Raw genomic sequence first — 18428 nt, forward strand, 5'->3', positions numbered from 1 at the left:
AGCACAAGTACATATGGGAACAAAAATTGAACTTGTTGGCGTCGTCACAATAAAAACAGTGAGGAGGTGCCCACTTTCTGCCACATAGCGTGCATTTCAGAACGTCACATGTGTCGCACAGCTCCGCCACGCTTGGCATACGCCACCTGGTATATGCGACTTCTAAAAGTGTGTACCCTTTCGAAAAACAGTAGCCTGAATCGAATGGTATATTAAAAGAAGGTAATACTTGTCCCCATCATTAACGAAAATAAAGCTCGAAAATACCACGTATCTGATAACTTGAATCGAATGGTATCATAGGCAGAGCAATCGCGCTGCCTACGTAAAGAACGATGTTGGCACAATGTATTATTTATTTTTTTATTTTTATTTCATACAAGGGACCTTCATATTGAAGAAGCTGTCAGAAAAATTTCGAAAAGAGCCCAATCGATTGAATATAGGAGTGGCTTGTGCCTTTTTTGATATTCGAAAGTGATTGGAAGGTAACTAACACCCCTTCCATGCCCTCCATTTCCCCAAACACATCCAATCAAAATTTTCAGATAGCCATTTTGTTCAGCGTAGTAGATTTCCAGATAGAAATTATGATTTTGAGGAGGAGACTCCCCCACAGCCCTCAGGGCAAGGGTTTTAAGTTAATGCCTTGGAGCATATAAGACTGGTGTTGGCACAATGTATTATGTATTATTTTTTTTCCCTTTAGACCAGGGCACTTCGTATCGAAGAAGTTGTAGTAGAAACTTCGAAAAGGGCTCATTCAATTGGAAATTGGAGTGGCTTGATTCCCTTTTTGATAGTCGAAAGTGATTGGAAGGCAACTAACACCCCTTCCACGCCCACCATTTCGCGAAACACATCCAATCAAAATTTTGATATAGCCATTTTGTTCAGCGTAGCTGATTTCCAGATAGAAATTATGGTTTTAAGGAGGACACTTCCCCACAGCTCTCAGGGCAAGGGTTATAAGTTATGCCCTGGGGGCATATAAGGTTTTTACAGAAAGCGTTGTCGTAGAAACTTCAAGAAAGGCTCATTCGATTGGAAATTCAAAGGGCTAGTGCCCTTTTCAATAGTCGAATGTGATTGGAGGGCAACTAACCCCCCTCTCATGCCCACCTTTTCCCCAAACACATCGAATCAAAATTTTGAGATAGCCATTTTGCTCAACGTAGTTGAAAGTTCTGGAAATTATGACTTTGAGGATGACAACCCCCCCCCCCCAAAGCCCTCAGGGCAAGGGTTATAAGTTATGCCCTGGGGGCATATAAGGATTTTATAGCAAGTGATTTCGTAGAAACTTCAGAAAAGGTTCAATCAATTTGAAATTTAAAGGGCTAGTGGCCTTTTTAATAATCAATAGTGAGTGAAGGGCAATTGCCTCCCCCCTCTCACGCCCACCAGTTCCCCAAACATTTCCAATCAAAATTTTGAAATCCATTTTGTTCAACGTAGTTGAAAGTTCTGGAAGTTAGGTCTTTTAGGATGATAACCCTCTCAGAGCCCTCGGTGCAAGGGTTTTAAGTTATGCCCTGAGGGGCAAATAATGTTTATATAGAAAGTTGTAGAGATTTCAAAAAGGGCTCAATTGATTGGAAATTGAAAGGGCTAGTGTCCTTTTTAATAATCGAAAGGGAATTGAGAGTAATTAGCCCCCCTCTCACGCCCACCATTTCCCCCAAAACATTCAATCAAAGTTTAGAGATAGCCATTTTGTTCCACGTAGTTGAAAGTTCTGAAAATTATGTATTCAAAAGGGGTTCATTCAATTGGAAATTGAGAGCGCTATTGCCCTTTTTAATAGTCAAAGGTGATTGGGGGAGGGGTAAATAACTCCCCTCTCACGCCCACAATTTCCCCAAACACATCCAATCAAAATTTTCAGATAGCCATTTTGTTCAACGTAGTTGGAAGTCCTGGAAATTAGGTCTTTGAGGAGGACAACCCCCAGCCCTCAGGGCAAGGGTTGTAAGTTATGCCCTGGGGACGTATAAGGTTTTATTGATATCGTTCTTGTAGAAAGTTCAAAAGGGCTCATTTGATTGGAAATGGAAAGGGCTTGTGCCTTTTTTAATAGCTGAAAGTGATTGGAGAGCAACTAACACCCCTCTCACGCCCACCATTTCCCCAAACATATGCAATAAAAATTTTGGGATTGCCATTTTGTTTAACGTAGTTGAAAGTTCTGGAAATTAGGTCTTCGAGATGACAACCCCCCTCACAGCCCTTAGGGTAAGGGTTGTAATTTATGCCCGGGGGCATATAAGGTGTTTACAGAAAGCGTTGTCGTAGAAACTCAAAAAGGACTCATTCGATTGGAAACTGAAAGGCCTAATTCCCTTTTTAATAGTCGAAAGCGATTGGAAGGCTTGGCATTTTTATAGTAAAGATCGGTGTGGGTACAATATATATTTTTTTTTGTTTTTGTTTAGACCAGGCACTTCGTATCGAAGGAGTTGTAGTAGGAACTTCGAAAAGGGCTCATTCGATGGAAAGCAGAAAGGGCTGATGCCCTTTTTCATAGTCGAACGTGATTGGAGGGCAGCTAATCCCCATTCCTCGCCCACCCTCCTGTTTGCCCATTATGTTTAAAAACTAAATGTTGCTTTAAGATTAAATCAAAATGCACTGTGTTAATGCTAATTCCCAATAAGGCATCTCAGCAGTATCCCAATAGCGTAAGTGTATCCAAACTATTAAAGAAAGTAAACAGATTTTTTTGCAAATGGTATCAAGATTTTTATTTCAGGTCAACTAGAGGAGGTATGAAACTAAATTAAACACACCATTTGTGTCCAGATTTTTAAAAGGGTGTATTTTGTTAAAAATTTCTGAAAATTTTCTCCAACATACAAATAGTAGGCCAAACTATAAAGTTAAAAAAACGAAAATATTTAAAGTATTATTTACTTTTTCTCTGAAAAGACAATGCCAATATAAAACGAACAGAAATTCATTGAAAAACCTTTTTCCACATAATATGTTTTTCAAAGAAAAGTAAAGTACTCCATTAAACCAAAAATGAGCAAAAATAAAATCAAATAATCTACCAAGCGTGAAACTACCACAAATCATCATCGATAAATAAATGAAACCCAAAACGAACAGAAATTACAACAAATAATCGAGTCAAACTCAAAACGAGCAGAAATTAACATGAGTTGGGCTCAAAACCCCTATGCCATCCCAAGGTCAGAACAGAATTTGCAATTTACTGAAAAAAATACAAATGAATGTGCATTGTCAGTTTAATATACATATACTGATATTTAGAAATCGAAATGTTAATATTATTTGATTTATTAAAGTTATAAAAGTTAGAACAGTTATATTTTGGGATGCGATGGGATGGCATAGGGGTTTTGAGCCCAGCTCATGTTAATTTCTGCTCGTTTTAAGTTTTACTCGGTTATTTGTTGTAATAAAAAAACAAACAAAAACAAATGAATGTGCATTGTCATTTTAATATACATATACTGATATTTAGTAATCGAAATGTTAATATTATTTGATTTATTAAAGTTATAAAAGTAAAAACATTTATATTTTGGGATGCGAGGGGATGGCATAGGGGTTTTGAGCCCAGCTCATGTTAATTTCTGCTCGTTTTAAGTTTTACTCGGTTATTTGTTGTAATAAAAAAACAAACAAAAACAAATGAATGTGCATTGTCATTTTAATATACATATACTGATATTTAGTAATCGAAATGTTAATATTATTTGATTTATTAAAGTTATAAAAGTAAAAACATTTATATTTTGGGATGGGATGGAATGGCATAGGGGTTTTGAGCCCAGCTCATGTTAATTTCTGCTCGTTTTGAGTTTTACTCGGTTATTTGTTGTAATAAAAAAACAAACAAAAACAAATGAATGTGCATTGTCATTTTAATATACATATACTGATATTTAGTAATCGAAATGTTAATATTATTTGATTTATTAAAGTTATAAAAGTAAAAACATTTATATTTTGGGATGGGATGGGATTGTATAGGGGTTTTGAGCCCAACTCATGTTAATTTCTGCTCGTTTTGAGTTTGAATCGGTTAATTATTGTAATTTCTGTTCGTTTTGGGTTTCATTTATTTATCGATGCTGATTTGTGGTAGTTTCACGCTTGGTAGGTTATTTGATTTTATTTTTGCTCATTTTTGGTTTAATGGAGTTCTTTACTTTTCTTTGAAAAACTCATTTTGTGGAAAAAGTTTGTTTTTAATTAATATTAAGAAAAGGTAATACTTGCCCCCATAATTAACGAAAATGAAGCTCGAAAGACGAAAAGAAATTGAGGGTAATGAAAAGGCAAATTGAGGATATGAAAGGGCAAATACATTTTGACGTTTGGTTGGCGGATCTTTTCCGGTGGATGGTTGGTTAAACTCTACTCGACTACACGAACAGCGTATTTTCTGTGGTATTTTTCTCCCTTCTTTGCTTAATAAATCTATCTATCGGAACCATTCCAATAATTAATTTTGCCTTCCTTAATTGCCTACCCGGTCTGTGTATTTTCCATTTATAGGTTTAAATCCCAATGCTGACGAATTATGCATATAAGACGTCCTGCCTTTGGCAATCTTGTTATCTAAAAACCCCTTGATTGTAATAGCCTTTTTTTTATTCTGTTTTTTTTTCAAAGTTTTTTTTTTTATTCTGAAATAATGCGAGACAACAACGGGTAATCTAAAAATAGGATCTTTACAACATCGATACACTAAAATAAGGACTGGAAACTTTTCGGATGTGTAATTTTTAAAGCCCAACAGTTTATAGAATTATTTTGTTTTATATTATTACCATTTTTTTATTAATAATTAATACTAATAGATTACTTAATGTTTTTTAACTAATATTTATTTATTATTATTAATATTTAACAATACTATTATTATTTAATAATAATAATTATTAATATTATCTAAATTAACTTATTAGCTACCTAAAGAATTGCACTCTATTTTATTTGTCTACCTGCATTTAACAAAATTATTTTTTAAGACTTAGGTGCACAGAGAAACAGCACATTTTTGGTCTATATTTTCAATTTTTTCCTGGTGGAGGGGTCCTATCGAAAAATATCAAGGGCTAATTTTTATCTATTTTTGATTTTTATGTTCTATGTATTAAGCTGATACATCAATCTGCTCTCCGTTGGCTAAACTGGAAATTTTGTTATGTCCTCCATTCTGTCTTCAGCTGTATTCTATAATTGGTTTTATTGTGGTTGTCGCCCTTTTTGCAATGATCGAACAAAGCATAGTGAAACTTCCTTCGACAATAGAAAAAACAACTGAGCTTTATGCAAATATGCAATGACCAAAAAATATTTTCGTGGCAAACTGTGAGGACACTAACTGCATTTGCAATAAAAAAGTCATCCAATTCAGACTTAAAGTTTTCTGATCAAGACAAAGTAATAATACAATTTTAGATAATGTATTTCCATCATTGCATAGGATTTTAGTGTGTTTTTAACTTTTTTTATGCAAGAAATCGTGGGGTTGACGATAATTGTTTCCCAGGCTAAAAGAAAAGCAGTTGAAAAATATAATTTTAACTTGTTGAAATAATAGTTTTTTTGGAATGCTTTTTTTGCGTTATATATGAATGCTCATGCTCATTTTTGCAGCAAAAATCTACTTTAATAATTATATCGGTCAAGCGAAGTGGCATAACAAAGTCAGTAATAATTATAATTGCGCGAAAAAAAAAATGCAACAATTGGATCTTTGGACGAGCTTCACATCTGACTGGGCAATCATCCTTGAACCTACCCCCATATGTATGAGCTAGTTTTAACGTAGTCAAAATGACATCATACGGATTCATATAATATTATAGCATTGTCTATCTGCGCTCAAATATGTCCCGTATTTCCTATTCATCACCCATTGCAGGTCAATGCCACAGTATATAAATAATAGGTATTATAGATAATACAGTATTACACAGTATTATAAATAATAGTATATAAAAATTATATTACCTTTGTACAGTGGTCAACACTGTCATGCTTTGCTTATTGTTAAACTAGTAGATTTGCAGAAATAGAAACCAAGCTTGGGATATGGGCGAGGCCGTGTCCGGGGGGGGGGTGCACGGTTTGCCCCCCCCCCCCCCGTCGCAATCTCTTGAAGGCGCACTTAACTCAGCGCTTTCCTTTTATTTGTAAAAGTACAGATAAAATGAAAGAAAAGAATTTAGCCATTTTGACATTAATTCAGAATAAATTCTGAATAAAATAAATAAATATTTTAATAAATATTTGAATAAAATAAATAAATTCAGAATAAAGCCATTTTGAATAAATTCAGGGCCTAGAAATTTGGTCACAAATTGTACATGACGGGCAGCCATTAGGCAAATTTCACTAGGACACACCTGTCCATTTCACCTGTCAAATTTCACCTGTCCTGGCAGGAGGTAAGCTAAAGGTAAGCTAAAATTCCCATCCTGAAGGTGCAAAATATCCACAACCAAATGTAAATGCTAATGTAAAACATTAGCAGCAGAATTAAACATAGGTATCGAACTTCTGAAACAAGACAAGTGTGGTTTCAAGGCCCCTGATACATTGGAAATATATATATATATATATATATATATATATATATATATATATATATATATATATATATATATATATATATATATATATATATATATATATATATATATATATATATATATATATATATATATAGCCTGTGTATATTTTGTGAGTATTCCTTTGAAATTTGTTATTCTGTTTAATAACGTTTCTTTTAGAAAGTTGTCGAAGGCATATCAACCAAAGAAAAAAGAAGAAGACGATTATCAGTAAGTCACTTTACTCTTCAAAAAAACATTTTAGTTGCTTCGTTGCTTTGCTTATTGTTAAACTAGTATATTTGCAGAAATAGAAGCCTTAGAAGCTTGGGATATGGGTGAGGCCGTATCCAGGAGTTTCCGGGTTTGACCCTCCCCTCCACCGTCGAAATTTTTGTCCGACTAGTAAAAACTTAACAAAAGTGCATATAAACAAATTGTGATATACCTTTAAAAAATTTCTTTGTAAAACCCCTTCAGAAAAAAATACCCCCCTCCCCCGGAAAAAAGTCCGAAATACGTCCTTGGATTGAGCGGGGTATTTACTGAACACTTTTATTACACTAGGAGGCGAGGTTTAGGGTGCGAAGATGACAAGACTAGAAGGAAACTACGTTTCGTTGGTGAATTTTCCAGTGTGGTGGGGGGGGGGGGACCAATGATGGCACCTCTAATTTGAAACTTAATCTGCTTGCAATTCTAACTAGTTTATCATAATTCAATAATTAATAAAGACAAAAAAAAAAACACAAACATAATCTCACTTACTCTACATACGTGGAATGACAAGAAATCGCAGACACATTCAAAATAACTGAGAATGGGGAAAGTGAGCGAGAAACGAAAACTGGAAACTTCTCATTAATACAATATTACAATATCATAGGCAGTGCAATAGCGCTGCCTAAGTAAAGAACAATGTGGGCACAATGTATTATTATTATTATTATAATTTTTTTTTTCGTGGTCTTAGACCAGGGCACTTCGTATCGAAGGAGTTGTCGTAGAAACTTCAAAAAGGGCTCATTTGATTGTAAATTGGATTGTCTTGCGCCCTTTTCAATAGCCCAAAGTGATTGGAAGGCAACTCGCCCCCCCCCCACAACCATCATTTCCCCAAAAACATCCAATCAAAATTTTGAGATTGCCATTTTGGCCAGCGTAGTTGATTTCCAGATAGAAAATATGTTTTTGAGGAGGACACTTCCCAATAACCCTCAGGGCAAGGATTTTAAGTTATGCCTTGGGGGTATATAAGAAGGATGTTGGCACAATGTCTTATTTATTATTTTTTTTTCCTTTAGACCAGGGCAATTTCTATTGAAAAAGTTACACCGGAGACTTCGAAGTCGGATAATTCAATTGGATATTGGATTAGTCTTTGCACTTTATAATAATTTAAATTGATCGTAGGTCAACTAACACCCCTTCCACACCAACTATTACCCGAAGCACATACGATCAAAATTTAGAGATGGCCCGTTTATTCAACGTCGTTGATATCCACATAAAAATTATATTCTTGAGGAGGACACTCCCCTACAACCTTCAGGGCAAGGGTTGTAAGTTATGCCCTGGGGGCATATAAGGCTTTTATAGAAGGTGTTGTCGTAGAAACTTCAAAAAAGGCTCATTCGATTAGAAATTCAAAGAGCTACTGCCATTTTTAATAGACGAAAGTGATTGGAGAGTGACTAACGCCCCTCTGACGCCCACCATTTTCCCGAACACATCAAATCAAAATTTTGAGATATCCATTTTATTCAATGTAGTTGAAAGATATGGAAATTAGGTCTTTATGGATGACAGCCCCCCCCCACCGCCCTCAGGGCAAGGGTTTTAGGTTATGCCCTGGGGGCATATAAGGTTTTTATTGAAAGCGTTGTCGTAGAAACTTCAAAAGGGCTCATTTGAATGGAAATTGAAATTGCCCTTTTTAATAGTCGAAAGTGAGTGGAGAGTAATTCTCGCCCCCTCTCACGCCCACCATTTCCCGAAGAACATTCAATCAACGTTTATAGATAACTATTTTGTTCAACGTAGTTGAAAGTTTTGGAAATTATGTATTTAAGGATGACAACCCCCCCCCCCAGGGCAAAGGTTGCAAGTTATGCCCTGGGGGCATATAAGGTTTTTATAGATAGAGTTGACGTAAAAACTTCGAAAGAGTCTCATTCAATTGGAAATTGAGAGGGCTAGTGCTCTTTTTAATAGTCGAAAGGGATTGAAGGGTAACTAACCCCCCTCTCATGCCCACCATTCCCCCACACACATCCAATCAAGATTTTCAGATAGCCATTTTGTTCAACGTAGTAGAAAGTTCTGGACATTAGGTCTTTGAGGATGACACCCCCCCCCCCCATCCCTCAGGGCACGGGTTGTAAGTTATGCCTGGGGCAAATAAGGTTTTTATTGAAACCGTTTTCGTAGAAACTTTAAAAGGGCTCATTCGATTGGAAATTGAAAGGGCTAGGGCCTTTTTTAATAGTTAAAAGTGATTGGAGAGCAACTAACGGTCCTTTCGCGCCCACCATTTCCCTAAACACATCCAATCAAAATTTTGAGATAGCCATTATGTTTAACGTAGTTGAAAGTTCTGGAAATTAAGTATTTGAGGGTGACAAGCATCCTAACAGCCCTTAGGGTAAGGGTTGTTATTTATGCCCTGGGGGCATATAAGGTGTTTTTAGAAAGCGTTGTCGTAGAAAATCAAAAGGGCTCATTCGTTTGGAAATCGAAAGTCCTAGTGCCCTTTTTAATAGTCGAAAGTGATTGGAAGGCTTGACATTCGTATAGTAAAGATCGATATAGGTAAAATGTATTATTTTGTTGTTTTTGTTGTTGCTCACTTTAGGGTAAATCGCATTAAAGGAGCTCTCGTAGGAACCTTAAGAAAGAGTTATTTAATCAAAAACAGAAACGGCTACTACCTTTTTTAATTGTCGAAAGTGATTGGTGGGAAAACTAGTCCTCCTCCTAGGCCATCTCTTTCATTTGCCCATTGTGTTTGAAGACTAAATGTATCCATATGATCTAATGCAAATGCACTTTGTTAATGTTAATTCCCAATAAGGCATCTCAGCAGTATCCCAAGAACGACTGAGGGTATTATGTTCAAACTTTTGGGGCTACTTCTGCTCTTAAAATTTAGCCAAATCAAAGTTTTCCATTTCAGGTCGTCTAGAGGAGGTATGAAACTAAATTAAACACTACTATTTGTGTCCGGATTTTTAAAAGGGTGTATGTTGTTAAAAATTGCTGAAAATTTTTCTCCAGCATACAAATAACAGCCCAAACAATTAAGTCTTATAAAAAAGAAAAGATTTAAAGGATTATTTTCTTTTTCCCTGAAAAGACTATGTCAAGATGAAACGAACAGAAATTCATTAAAAAAAGCTTTTTCTACAAAATAAGTTTTTCAAAGAAAAGTAAAGAACTCTATTAAACAAAAAATGAGCAAAAATAAAACCAAATAATCTACCAAGCGTGAAACTACCACAAATCAGCATCAATCAATAGATGAAACCCAAAACGAACAGAAATTACAATAAATAACCAAGTTAAACTCAAAACGAGCAGAAATTCATATAAGTTGGGCTTCAAACCCCTATGCCTTCCTAAGGCCAGAACATAATTTGCACTTTACTGAAAAAATACAAATGAATGTGCATTGTCAGTTTAATATACATATACTGATATTTAGTTATCAAAATGTTAATATTATTTGATTTATTAAAGTTATAAAAGTAAAAACATTTATATTTTTTTCAGTAAAGTGCAAATTATGTTTTGGCCTTGGGAAGGCATATGAGTTATAAATTTTATATGAGTTTTCTGTATTGATTTGGGAAGTTGAGAAACAGTTGACGTCCTGTTCTAAACGATCTGAATGGAACTCTTTGTTTCATGACTTTTCAATTAACGTAGTAGATTCAAACCGCAATTGATCAAGGATTTTTTTTATTAATTTATTTAGTATTTTTTATTATTTATTTTATTATAATTTATTATTTATAAATATTGTTATTTATTTTCTTAGATCTTTTTCATTATTTATTTATATATTTATGGGGCCAGTGTTTCAGCTTACCTTCACATTCTTTGCCATAGTTAAATCACTGTTGTGCAGTAATATTCAAATAATTTGGAGACTACGAAGTGAAGCGACGGTCTTCACTTCTGAGTTTGTTCCCATTTTTTTTTTTTTTGTAAATATATTTTTAAGCTTTAGTTCTAGTTAACAAATTAGTTTTTTTTCTGTATTGGTCTAGACACCACCAAAATTGGGTCTTAGCACCGGAAGGTTAAAGGTCCAGCCAAAAGATCATTTAATTTCGGCGCAATTTAAACAACAAGTCTTTAATTTACCTGAATTGTATGATTGTGTCAAATAGTATATTTTGATTTTATTGGTATGATTTAAAAGAATGTCATTTTCATGCCAGAGAATGAAAGTAAATTACTATTTGTACCTACGAATATATAAAATATGTCTGAATTTCTGAAGTAGTTTTACAATTAGTTTAAATAAAAAATATCTGAAAAAACCTGGTTGGTTTAGATTTTTTCCTATTTTTTCTAACATTTGCACGAAGAGCCAAAAAAAAAGTACTTGCGAATTCCAGATCGGGAAGAAAAGTCTTGTATCCTGTTTATGCCTTCGGGATGTCCTGACCCACTCCTTCCCTAAATGCTTGTCTCAGTACATCCTGTAGGTAGTAGCACTTGGGCATTTTTGGTTTCCAGACAGAATGTATCCTGTGGGAGGGGGGTAATTTCTTGTAATTATAAAAGGTGGTGAGACTCCATCCAAGCTTAGCGGTAACAAAAAGGTTGTATGTCTTTTGAGGATCAGGACCAAATACGAACTTTATGGGGGAGGGAGAGGAAAGGGATTTGTATTTTTCTTGTCATAAGGATATCTAGCAGAAAGGACCACTGGATCTTATCGCATGTGTCACGTCTATTCAGATGTTTGTGGGGAGATGGGTCCTTAAATTCTTGTAATCTTGACATCTGCCAGAATGGGCTGTTCAATCTAAACTAGATTAAGTTGGATGGAAGAGAAAGTATATTAATTGTCTTTGGGATTTCGTATCCGATCAAACCTGTTTTTGGGAGAGGGTCCCTAAAATCTTGCTTGCAGAACATTCACTTGCCTGTGGGGAGAGGGTCCCTAAAATCTTTTTTGCAGAAAATTCACCTGCCTTTGGGGAGAGGGTCCCTAAAATCTTGCTTGCAGAACATTCACCTGCCTTTGGGGAGAGGGTCCCTAAAATTTGGCTTGCAGAACATTCACCTGCCTTTGGGGAGAGGGTCCCTAAAATCTTGCTTGCAGAACATTCACCTGCCTTTGGGGAGAGGGTCCCTAAAATTTTACTTGCAGAACATTCACCTGCCTTTGGGGAGAGGGTCCCTAAAATCTTGCTTGCAGAACATTCACCTGCAGGGACTGTTGAATTTCAACGAAACTTGCGTGGAAGTTAGGGCTAATTGTAGTGGGTTAGAAATCAGAATAATGGCCCTAGTCATACCTTTTAGGTGTTTCTGCTCATTTTTCCTCTTTAGGGGGAGTGGAGTCCCTAAATTTTTTAATCACTATTCTAGCAAAAGGGGCCTGCAGGTCTCAACCAGACTTAGTGGGAAGAAAGAGTAAGTGTCCACAGTAGGAGGAAATTCATACCTAACCTATGGTGGGTAAGAGGGTTCCTATTTTCTTGCCAAAAAATTTACCAGAAGGAGCTGTCAGGTCTTTAGCAAAACTTTGTGGATCGAAAAACTAGTGTCTCAGATTTACCTTTCATGGATAGGTTGCAGATACAAACTCATTAGGGGGAAAATGGAGGCTTCAAGCTCTTATCATCGGAAAAAATCACAAGGTTTGTCATAACTCAGCTAAACATACTTAGAAGCAATATTTAACGTGCTATTTACCCCATTCTGAAGACAGTGACCAGCTCAACCTCTGTAGAGGAGGAGGAAGGGCGACCCCAATATCTTGCCATCAAATCATCTGTCAAAATAGGTAATTTGGTCTTAACCAAACTCACAGGTGACTAAGGACTAGTGTGCTGGTAGCACCTTTTTGGATTACAGGACTGTTCAGTTCTTGAAATCAGGACATCTTCCAGGATGGGCTATAGGATTTCTAGAAAATTTGACGGGAAGCAAGAGCTGACTTCCGCCTTTTCGGGGCTTGAAGATGGTCTGATCTCTGTTGGAGAATGGCTCCGAAAATTCTTTTCGCCGAAACATCTAACAGAACATGTTGTTTAATTTCAATCAAATTGAATGACAAGTAGCGCTAAATGTCCTAGTGTTCCTATTTGGGGCTTGGGACTGACATATGAGGGAAGAAGGAGTAAGGGGCACCTCTATTCTAGCCATCAACTTAAATATCTATCAAAACGGGGTTGTGGGATCTTAACCAAACATAGTTGAAAGTAATGTTTCATGTCCTAGTTATGCATTTTCAGAATCCAGAATCAATATAGGAGGAAGAAGGAGAACCCCTAATTTCTTGTCATACGAGCTTTTACCAGAGGGGGGTGTCGGACTCCAATCAAAATTGATGGGAAGCAATAGCTAGACTCATTATTGGGCTTTTTTTATGGTCTGAACCTTATCCAACCTCTGAGAGGGGGAGGGCTAAAGATATCATGGCCTCTATTAGCAACTTACATACTAGTGGACGGACGTGATTCATTAAATATATTCTGATAAATGACTGTACTTACGGTCACAGGTTCTCGTCTTAGATCTCACCTCTGAGAGTGAAGGGTTTTATTCGTGTTTCAACCTTCCATCACAACTGCCTGTTGAATCTCAACTAAATGTTACATGGATTAATAGCTAGACCTTTGGTTGCATATTTTGAGGATTTGAGTCTTGCTCGAATGATATTATCGCTTGTATTGACTTTGAGGAATAGGGCATAATTGCTGTATCCTTTATGACTGTATCTCTAAAGGATAGGATGGAGAACTGGCCTCTTCCCCGGTCCTCTATGTGGGTGTCCATGTTTGAAGTGTTATGTCAGAGGGCTGGGGAGAGACAAAATCATTTTCATATTTAAGTAGTCTTAGCTAGCTTTCAGGTTCCACTTGCTTACTCATCATGAAGGTGATACCTTTACTCATTATTGCCTGGTTTTGCTGATATTACTCTTTTTTGTTACAAAAAATGATTTTGAAAGATATCCCTTTTCTCTATTCATCCAAAATTAAGGCAAAAAAATGTTTATGAACGGCAAATATATTAACAACAACAAACCTACAAGGAATTTTTAACCTACTAGCTTATGATTTGAAGTCCAGGAAACTAAAATTTTGAGCTTTTTCAGCTTTTCTGTCCAATAGTCTTATTCAACCTTGAAAGTGTATGTAGCAGAAAACACTTGTAAGAGCTATCAATATATAAAGTTTTTCGAGTACCTAAAAGAGTATGAAACCTCTCAGAGGTATTTTGGGGTTTTGTATATTTTGGGTCTCTCATGGCGATCCTCTGTACCTCATCTTGGAAAGCGTAAACTTTCCCAGTATCAAGATCTTTCCTACTTCCTAAGGTCTTCCTACTTCCTAATTTTTATTTTTTTTCCGTTTTGTATTTTGTTTTCAGTGATCGTTCTTTTATTCTCATTGAATAAAAAACTAGTTATTTCAACTGAAAGTAAGGTGCAACCTTAAAACTCAAAACTAACAGATCTCATTCTGAGAGGGGGCTGCCCCCTTGTCGACCCACTCTTTATGCCAAAGTCATAAAATTCTTGAATATAATTCTCGTTTAAGTTCAACGGCCCTTGTGTTTCAGGAGTTGTTCTTAAAGAATGGGGACAAAAAGTCAAGCAGGCCAAAATGCTGTCAATGAAAAATTATGGAATTATCGATAAACTATTTGACTTTCCAATTTCAGGCCATAATGATGTACAATGGTATATTCAGTCCTAAAGGTGCATGTAGTTCATAAAACATATACTATTGATGTACCGGACTATTTTAGCTTCATTTAACTGATTTGACTCATTTGAGGCTTCACAGGCTGCAATTGAGGCTTCACATAGTTGTGCATTAGGTATTTAAAATTTGGCCATCCATCTGGGCCAAACGAAAAGCAAGTTGTCCACAAATGGGGCGAGGAGAGATGCCAAGGAAGAATTAAAAAAAAAATTGAAACTTCATGAAGGGGGGTAAAGAGTGAAGGTTTGAATAGATTGAGTTAGAGCAGGAGCGTACGCAACTGCGCTTGCTTCAGTTGTTAGCGGTAGTAGTAATACCAGTAGTAATCTAACATTTTCGTTAACAGAATCTTCATGTTATATTTTGTTGTAACTATTTGTCTGTTTAGATAATTTAGAAAGAGAACAATGACAGGCGATTTGTTAAATAGAGATAAGCTTGTGTGTCACTCCGTAAAAACAGTTGCGTATTCACAGTAGAATTTTAATTATTTTTAGTAATTCTTTGATCATTTTCATTAAGTTCCAAGGCTGCATTAAAAGAATAAAAAGATTTACGTTAGCTGGCCGACGTAGTGTTACAGCAATATTTAATTCGCTTCGCCGACAAGTCTTCCAAGGCCCGACTTTGTTTTGTGAAGAAATTTTGGTACTTATGTATTAGCTGGTACCCACGGGATATATTGTCCTAAAGGAAACTAGTCAAACGGTAATCTGTCAATATAATAGTTTAGAAACAAATTTGTGCTATATATTTGTACATTAGGGGGGTTGGGGTTAAAGCATAACATATTAAATACGTAACCTAACCTAGGTACCTTCCCCCCCCCCCATAAACCCCAAAAAACAATAGTTTAAATATTGTAAACGCAATGACAAACCACGCCATATATATATATATATATATATATATATATATATATATATATATATATATATATATATATATATATATATATATATATATATATATATATATATATATATATATATATTATATGTTATATATATATTATATATATATATATATATATGACCAAAGTCACTAAATTCCAAAAATAAGCGTTCTCTCCTTCTTTAAGCAAAAAGAATTCTTCTCAGTATTTCAGTATTTTAGAGATTAAAATTAATTTCTACTTCTAGCATAGACTTTACCAACCTGTATAACTGGGGGAGGAGGTACGGTAGCCTGAAGCACCCTGTATTCACAGCTTGAAGCCAAGTTGATGATGATTCTATTCCAATATGTATGGATGGTTTACCAATTATTGGTTTCTAATATGCATTTGAGGCGAATTTTCATCTCCATCATTAATAAAGACGTGCAGTCAAGAATCATTCAGCACGTCAAGATTAGTAGAAAGATAAGGTGCTTGTTCATAGCTCGTCACTGATTCATGATATCCAATTGTGGCGATGTCAAGTTTTATAGAACCAAATTGTTCCATATGCTCCGGATCCATATAATAATTATATTTTAATATTTTATTTACATTCAATATTTATGCTTCAATATTGATTTATCACGTCATTACCATGATTGTTACTGATTCTTCATTTCAAGAGTGAATTGTTGATGCAACTCAAATCCCAATGGATTATGTATTAGTTATCTATAGTGATAACAGCTATTAGCATCACTATTAAAAGTCCTTCATATCAGGACTTGTACCCAATTTTAAATTACTAAGTACTAAAATGTTAAAAAAGCTGAGAACGTCTTTAAGAAACGTGTAATGATTTTTTTTAAGGAAAAATTCGGTACTTATGTATTAGCTGATACCCATGCGATATATTGTGCTAAAGGGAACTAGTCAAACGGGTATCTGTCAATAGAGAAATTATTTTAAAAAAAATACTTTTTCCAACGATTTAACTCGACTGAGACCCAAGTTTGAACATTAAACCTTACAGGGATTAGTAGGTAATGTTGGGGGGCTGCAGCCACACAAAACGCCACTTTTGTATATAGAAGGGGCTGTGCTCTACTCCATGCCTCGCTCTTTACGCTAAAGTTTTTATTGTTTAAAAAAGAGTTGTGAGAAAGTCAAACTTTAGCTTAAAGAGCGAGGCGTTGAGGAGGGCACAGCCCTTTTCATATACGGAAGCGGGGGTTTGGGGGGCGGAGGCCCCCAACTGTACCTCCTAATCCCTGTTCGTTTTAAGGTTCGAACTTGTGACTCAGCATCTTTAACTCTTAAGAAAACGTAGTTTTTTTCAAATAATTTATGCACGTTTTTGTACAGTTTATTACTTATTATTGCTTGACTAACTGTTAGCTGATCGTGTTAGGAGTTAAAGTTGGGGGGCTGCCGCCCCCCAAACTCCCCGCTCTTGAAGATACTTGTGTTAAGGCTTTTAATTCCTGAATACTCAAATCAAATGCACAGTAAGATTTTCTTTTTTCAACTTTTCTCCGAGCATGCGGGTATACGGCATGTTATCAAAGCAGTGGAGACTTACCTGTAAACGAAAAAAAAAATAAGCAACGATCCTAAAGTGCTTTGTTTTTGTACTATTAAAACCTTTTTTAATTTACATCACACGAGACGTAAGGTTTTATCGACTTACGTAATTAAAATCTCTTGACATTCATCAGTGAATGACGTAGTTCCGAGACGAATGCCGATGCAAGCTCTTGGCAGCATTCGTCTGACATGGGCTCTTATGGGAAAAACGAGGTTTTTCGTAAATGTAAATTCGGGGGATAATTTTTTGGTATGAAAATATCAAAAGGCCCTAACAGGTCGAATTCCGCTTCGAATGAGTCCTCATTCACCCGGATCCCTTGCCAACTGTGGCCTGTAGGCGTGGCTAACAAAAAAAAATTGATGAACATTTAGTAGCTATATTTGGTTTTTGGAAAACAGAGAAAGAGTGATCGGATTGAGCTGAAATTTTGAGGATAAGCTCCCAGGCCCTAGGAAAGCTTATCCTCTAAATTTCGGCCCGATCGGACAACGTTAAAGAAGGGCTGTGGTGGGTGGGTCGAAATTTCTGGCCCACTTTCCCCCATGAAGATAAAGTCGGAGGGGGTGAAATTTTGCATGTTTCTTAGTTTGAGCTTAGGCTACAAAATGCGATCACCGCCGTCTCTCTGCAACCGCTAGGACCGGAAATCGCTTAACATTGTGGTGGGTCGCCTCTTTAAAGAGGCACATGTGTGCCTCCTTGATGGATCACAAAGCGTGGTTTGTCATTGCCTTTACAATATCTAAACTATTGTTTTTTGGGGTTTATGGGGGGGGGGAAGGTACCTAGGTTAGGTTACGTATTTAATATGTTATGCTTTAACCCCAACCCCCCTAATGTACAAATATATAGCACAAATTTGTTTCTAAACTATTATATTGACAGATTACCGTTTGACTAGTTTCCTTTAGGACAATATATCCCGTGGGTACCAGCTAATACATAAGTACCAAAATTTCTTCACAAAACAAAGTCGGGCCTTGGAAGACTTGTCGGCGAAGCGAATTAAATATTGCTGTAACACTACGTCGGCCAGCTAACGTAAATCTTTTTATTCTTTTAATGCAGCCTTGGAACTTAATGAAAATGATCAAAGAATTACTAAAAATAATTAAAATTCTACTGTGAATACGCAACTGTTTTTACGGAGTGACACACAAGCTTATCTCTATTTAACAAATCGCCTGTCATTGTTCTCTTTCTAAATTATCTAAACAGACAAATAGTTACAACAAAATATAACATGAAGATTCTGTTAACGAAAATGTTAGATTACTACTGGTATTACTACTACCGCTAACAACTGAAGCAAGCGCAGTTGCGTACGCTCCTGCTCTAACTCAATCTATTCAAACCTTCACTCTTTACCCCCCTTCATGAAGTTTCAATTTTTTTTTTAATTCTTC

At 35.9% G+C, this 18428-nt stretch overlaps 1 protein-coding gene across 3 annotated transcripts in view; it reads left to right on the plus strand.

The window, feature by feature from the left end:
- Positions 1-18428, plus strand: part of Cip4 (formin-binding protein 1-like Cip4) — a 175529-nt gene that overhangs the window by 28016 nt on the left and 129085 nt on the right. For 2 of the 3 annotated variants that reach the window (XM_089104402.1, XM_089104403.1), the window contains exon 3: positions 6777-6827. In XM_089104402.1, the coding sequence (XP_088960528.1) occupies positions 6777-6827 (51 nt within the window). Of the gene's footprint in view, positions 1-6776; positions 6828-15134; positions 15260-18428 lie in introns of those variants that run through there. The other variant, XM_089104404.1, reaches the window with a different exon arrangement.

Source organism: Artemia sp. Qi Xiang Cuo, chromosome 18, assembly GCF_049724085.1.
Source record: "Artemia sp. Qi Xiang Cuo chromosome 18, ASM4972408v1, whole genome shotgun sequence".
Taxonomy (NCBI): domain Eukaryota; kingdom Metazoa; phylum Arthropoda; class Branchiopoda; order Anostraca; family Artemiidae; genus Artemia; species Artemia sp. Qi Xiang Cuo.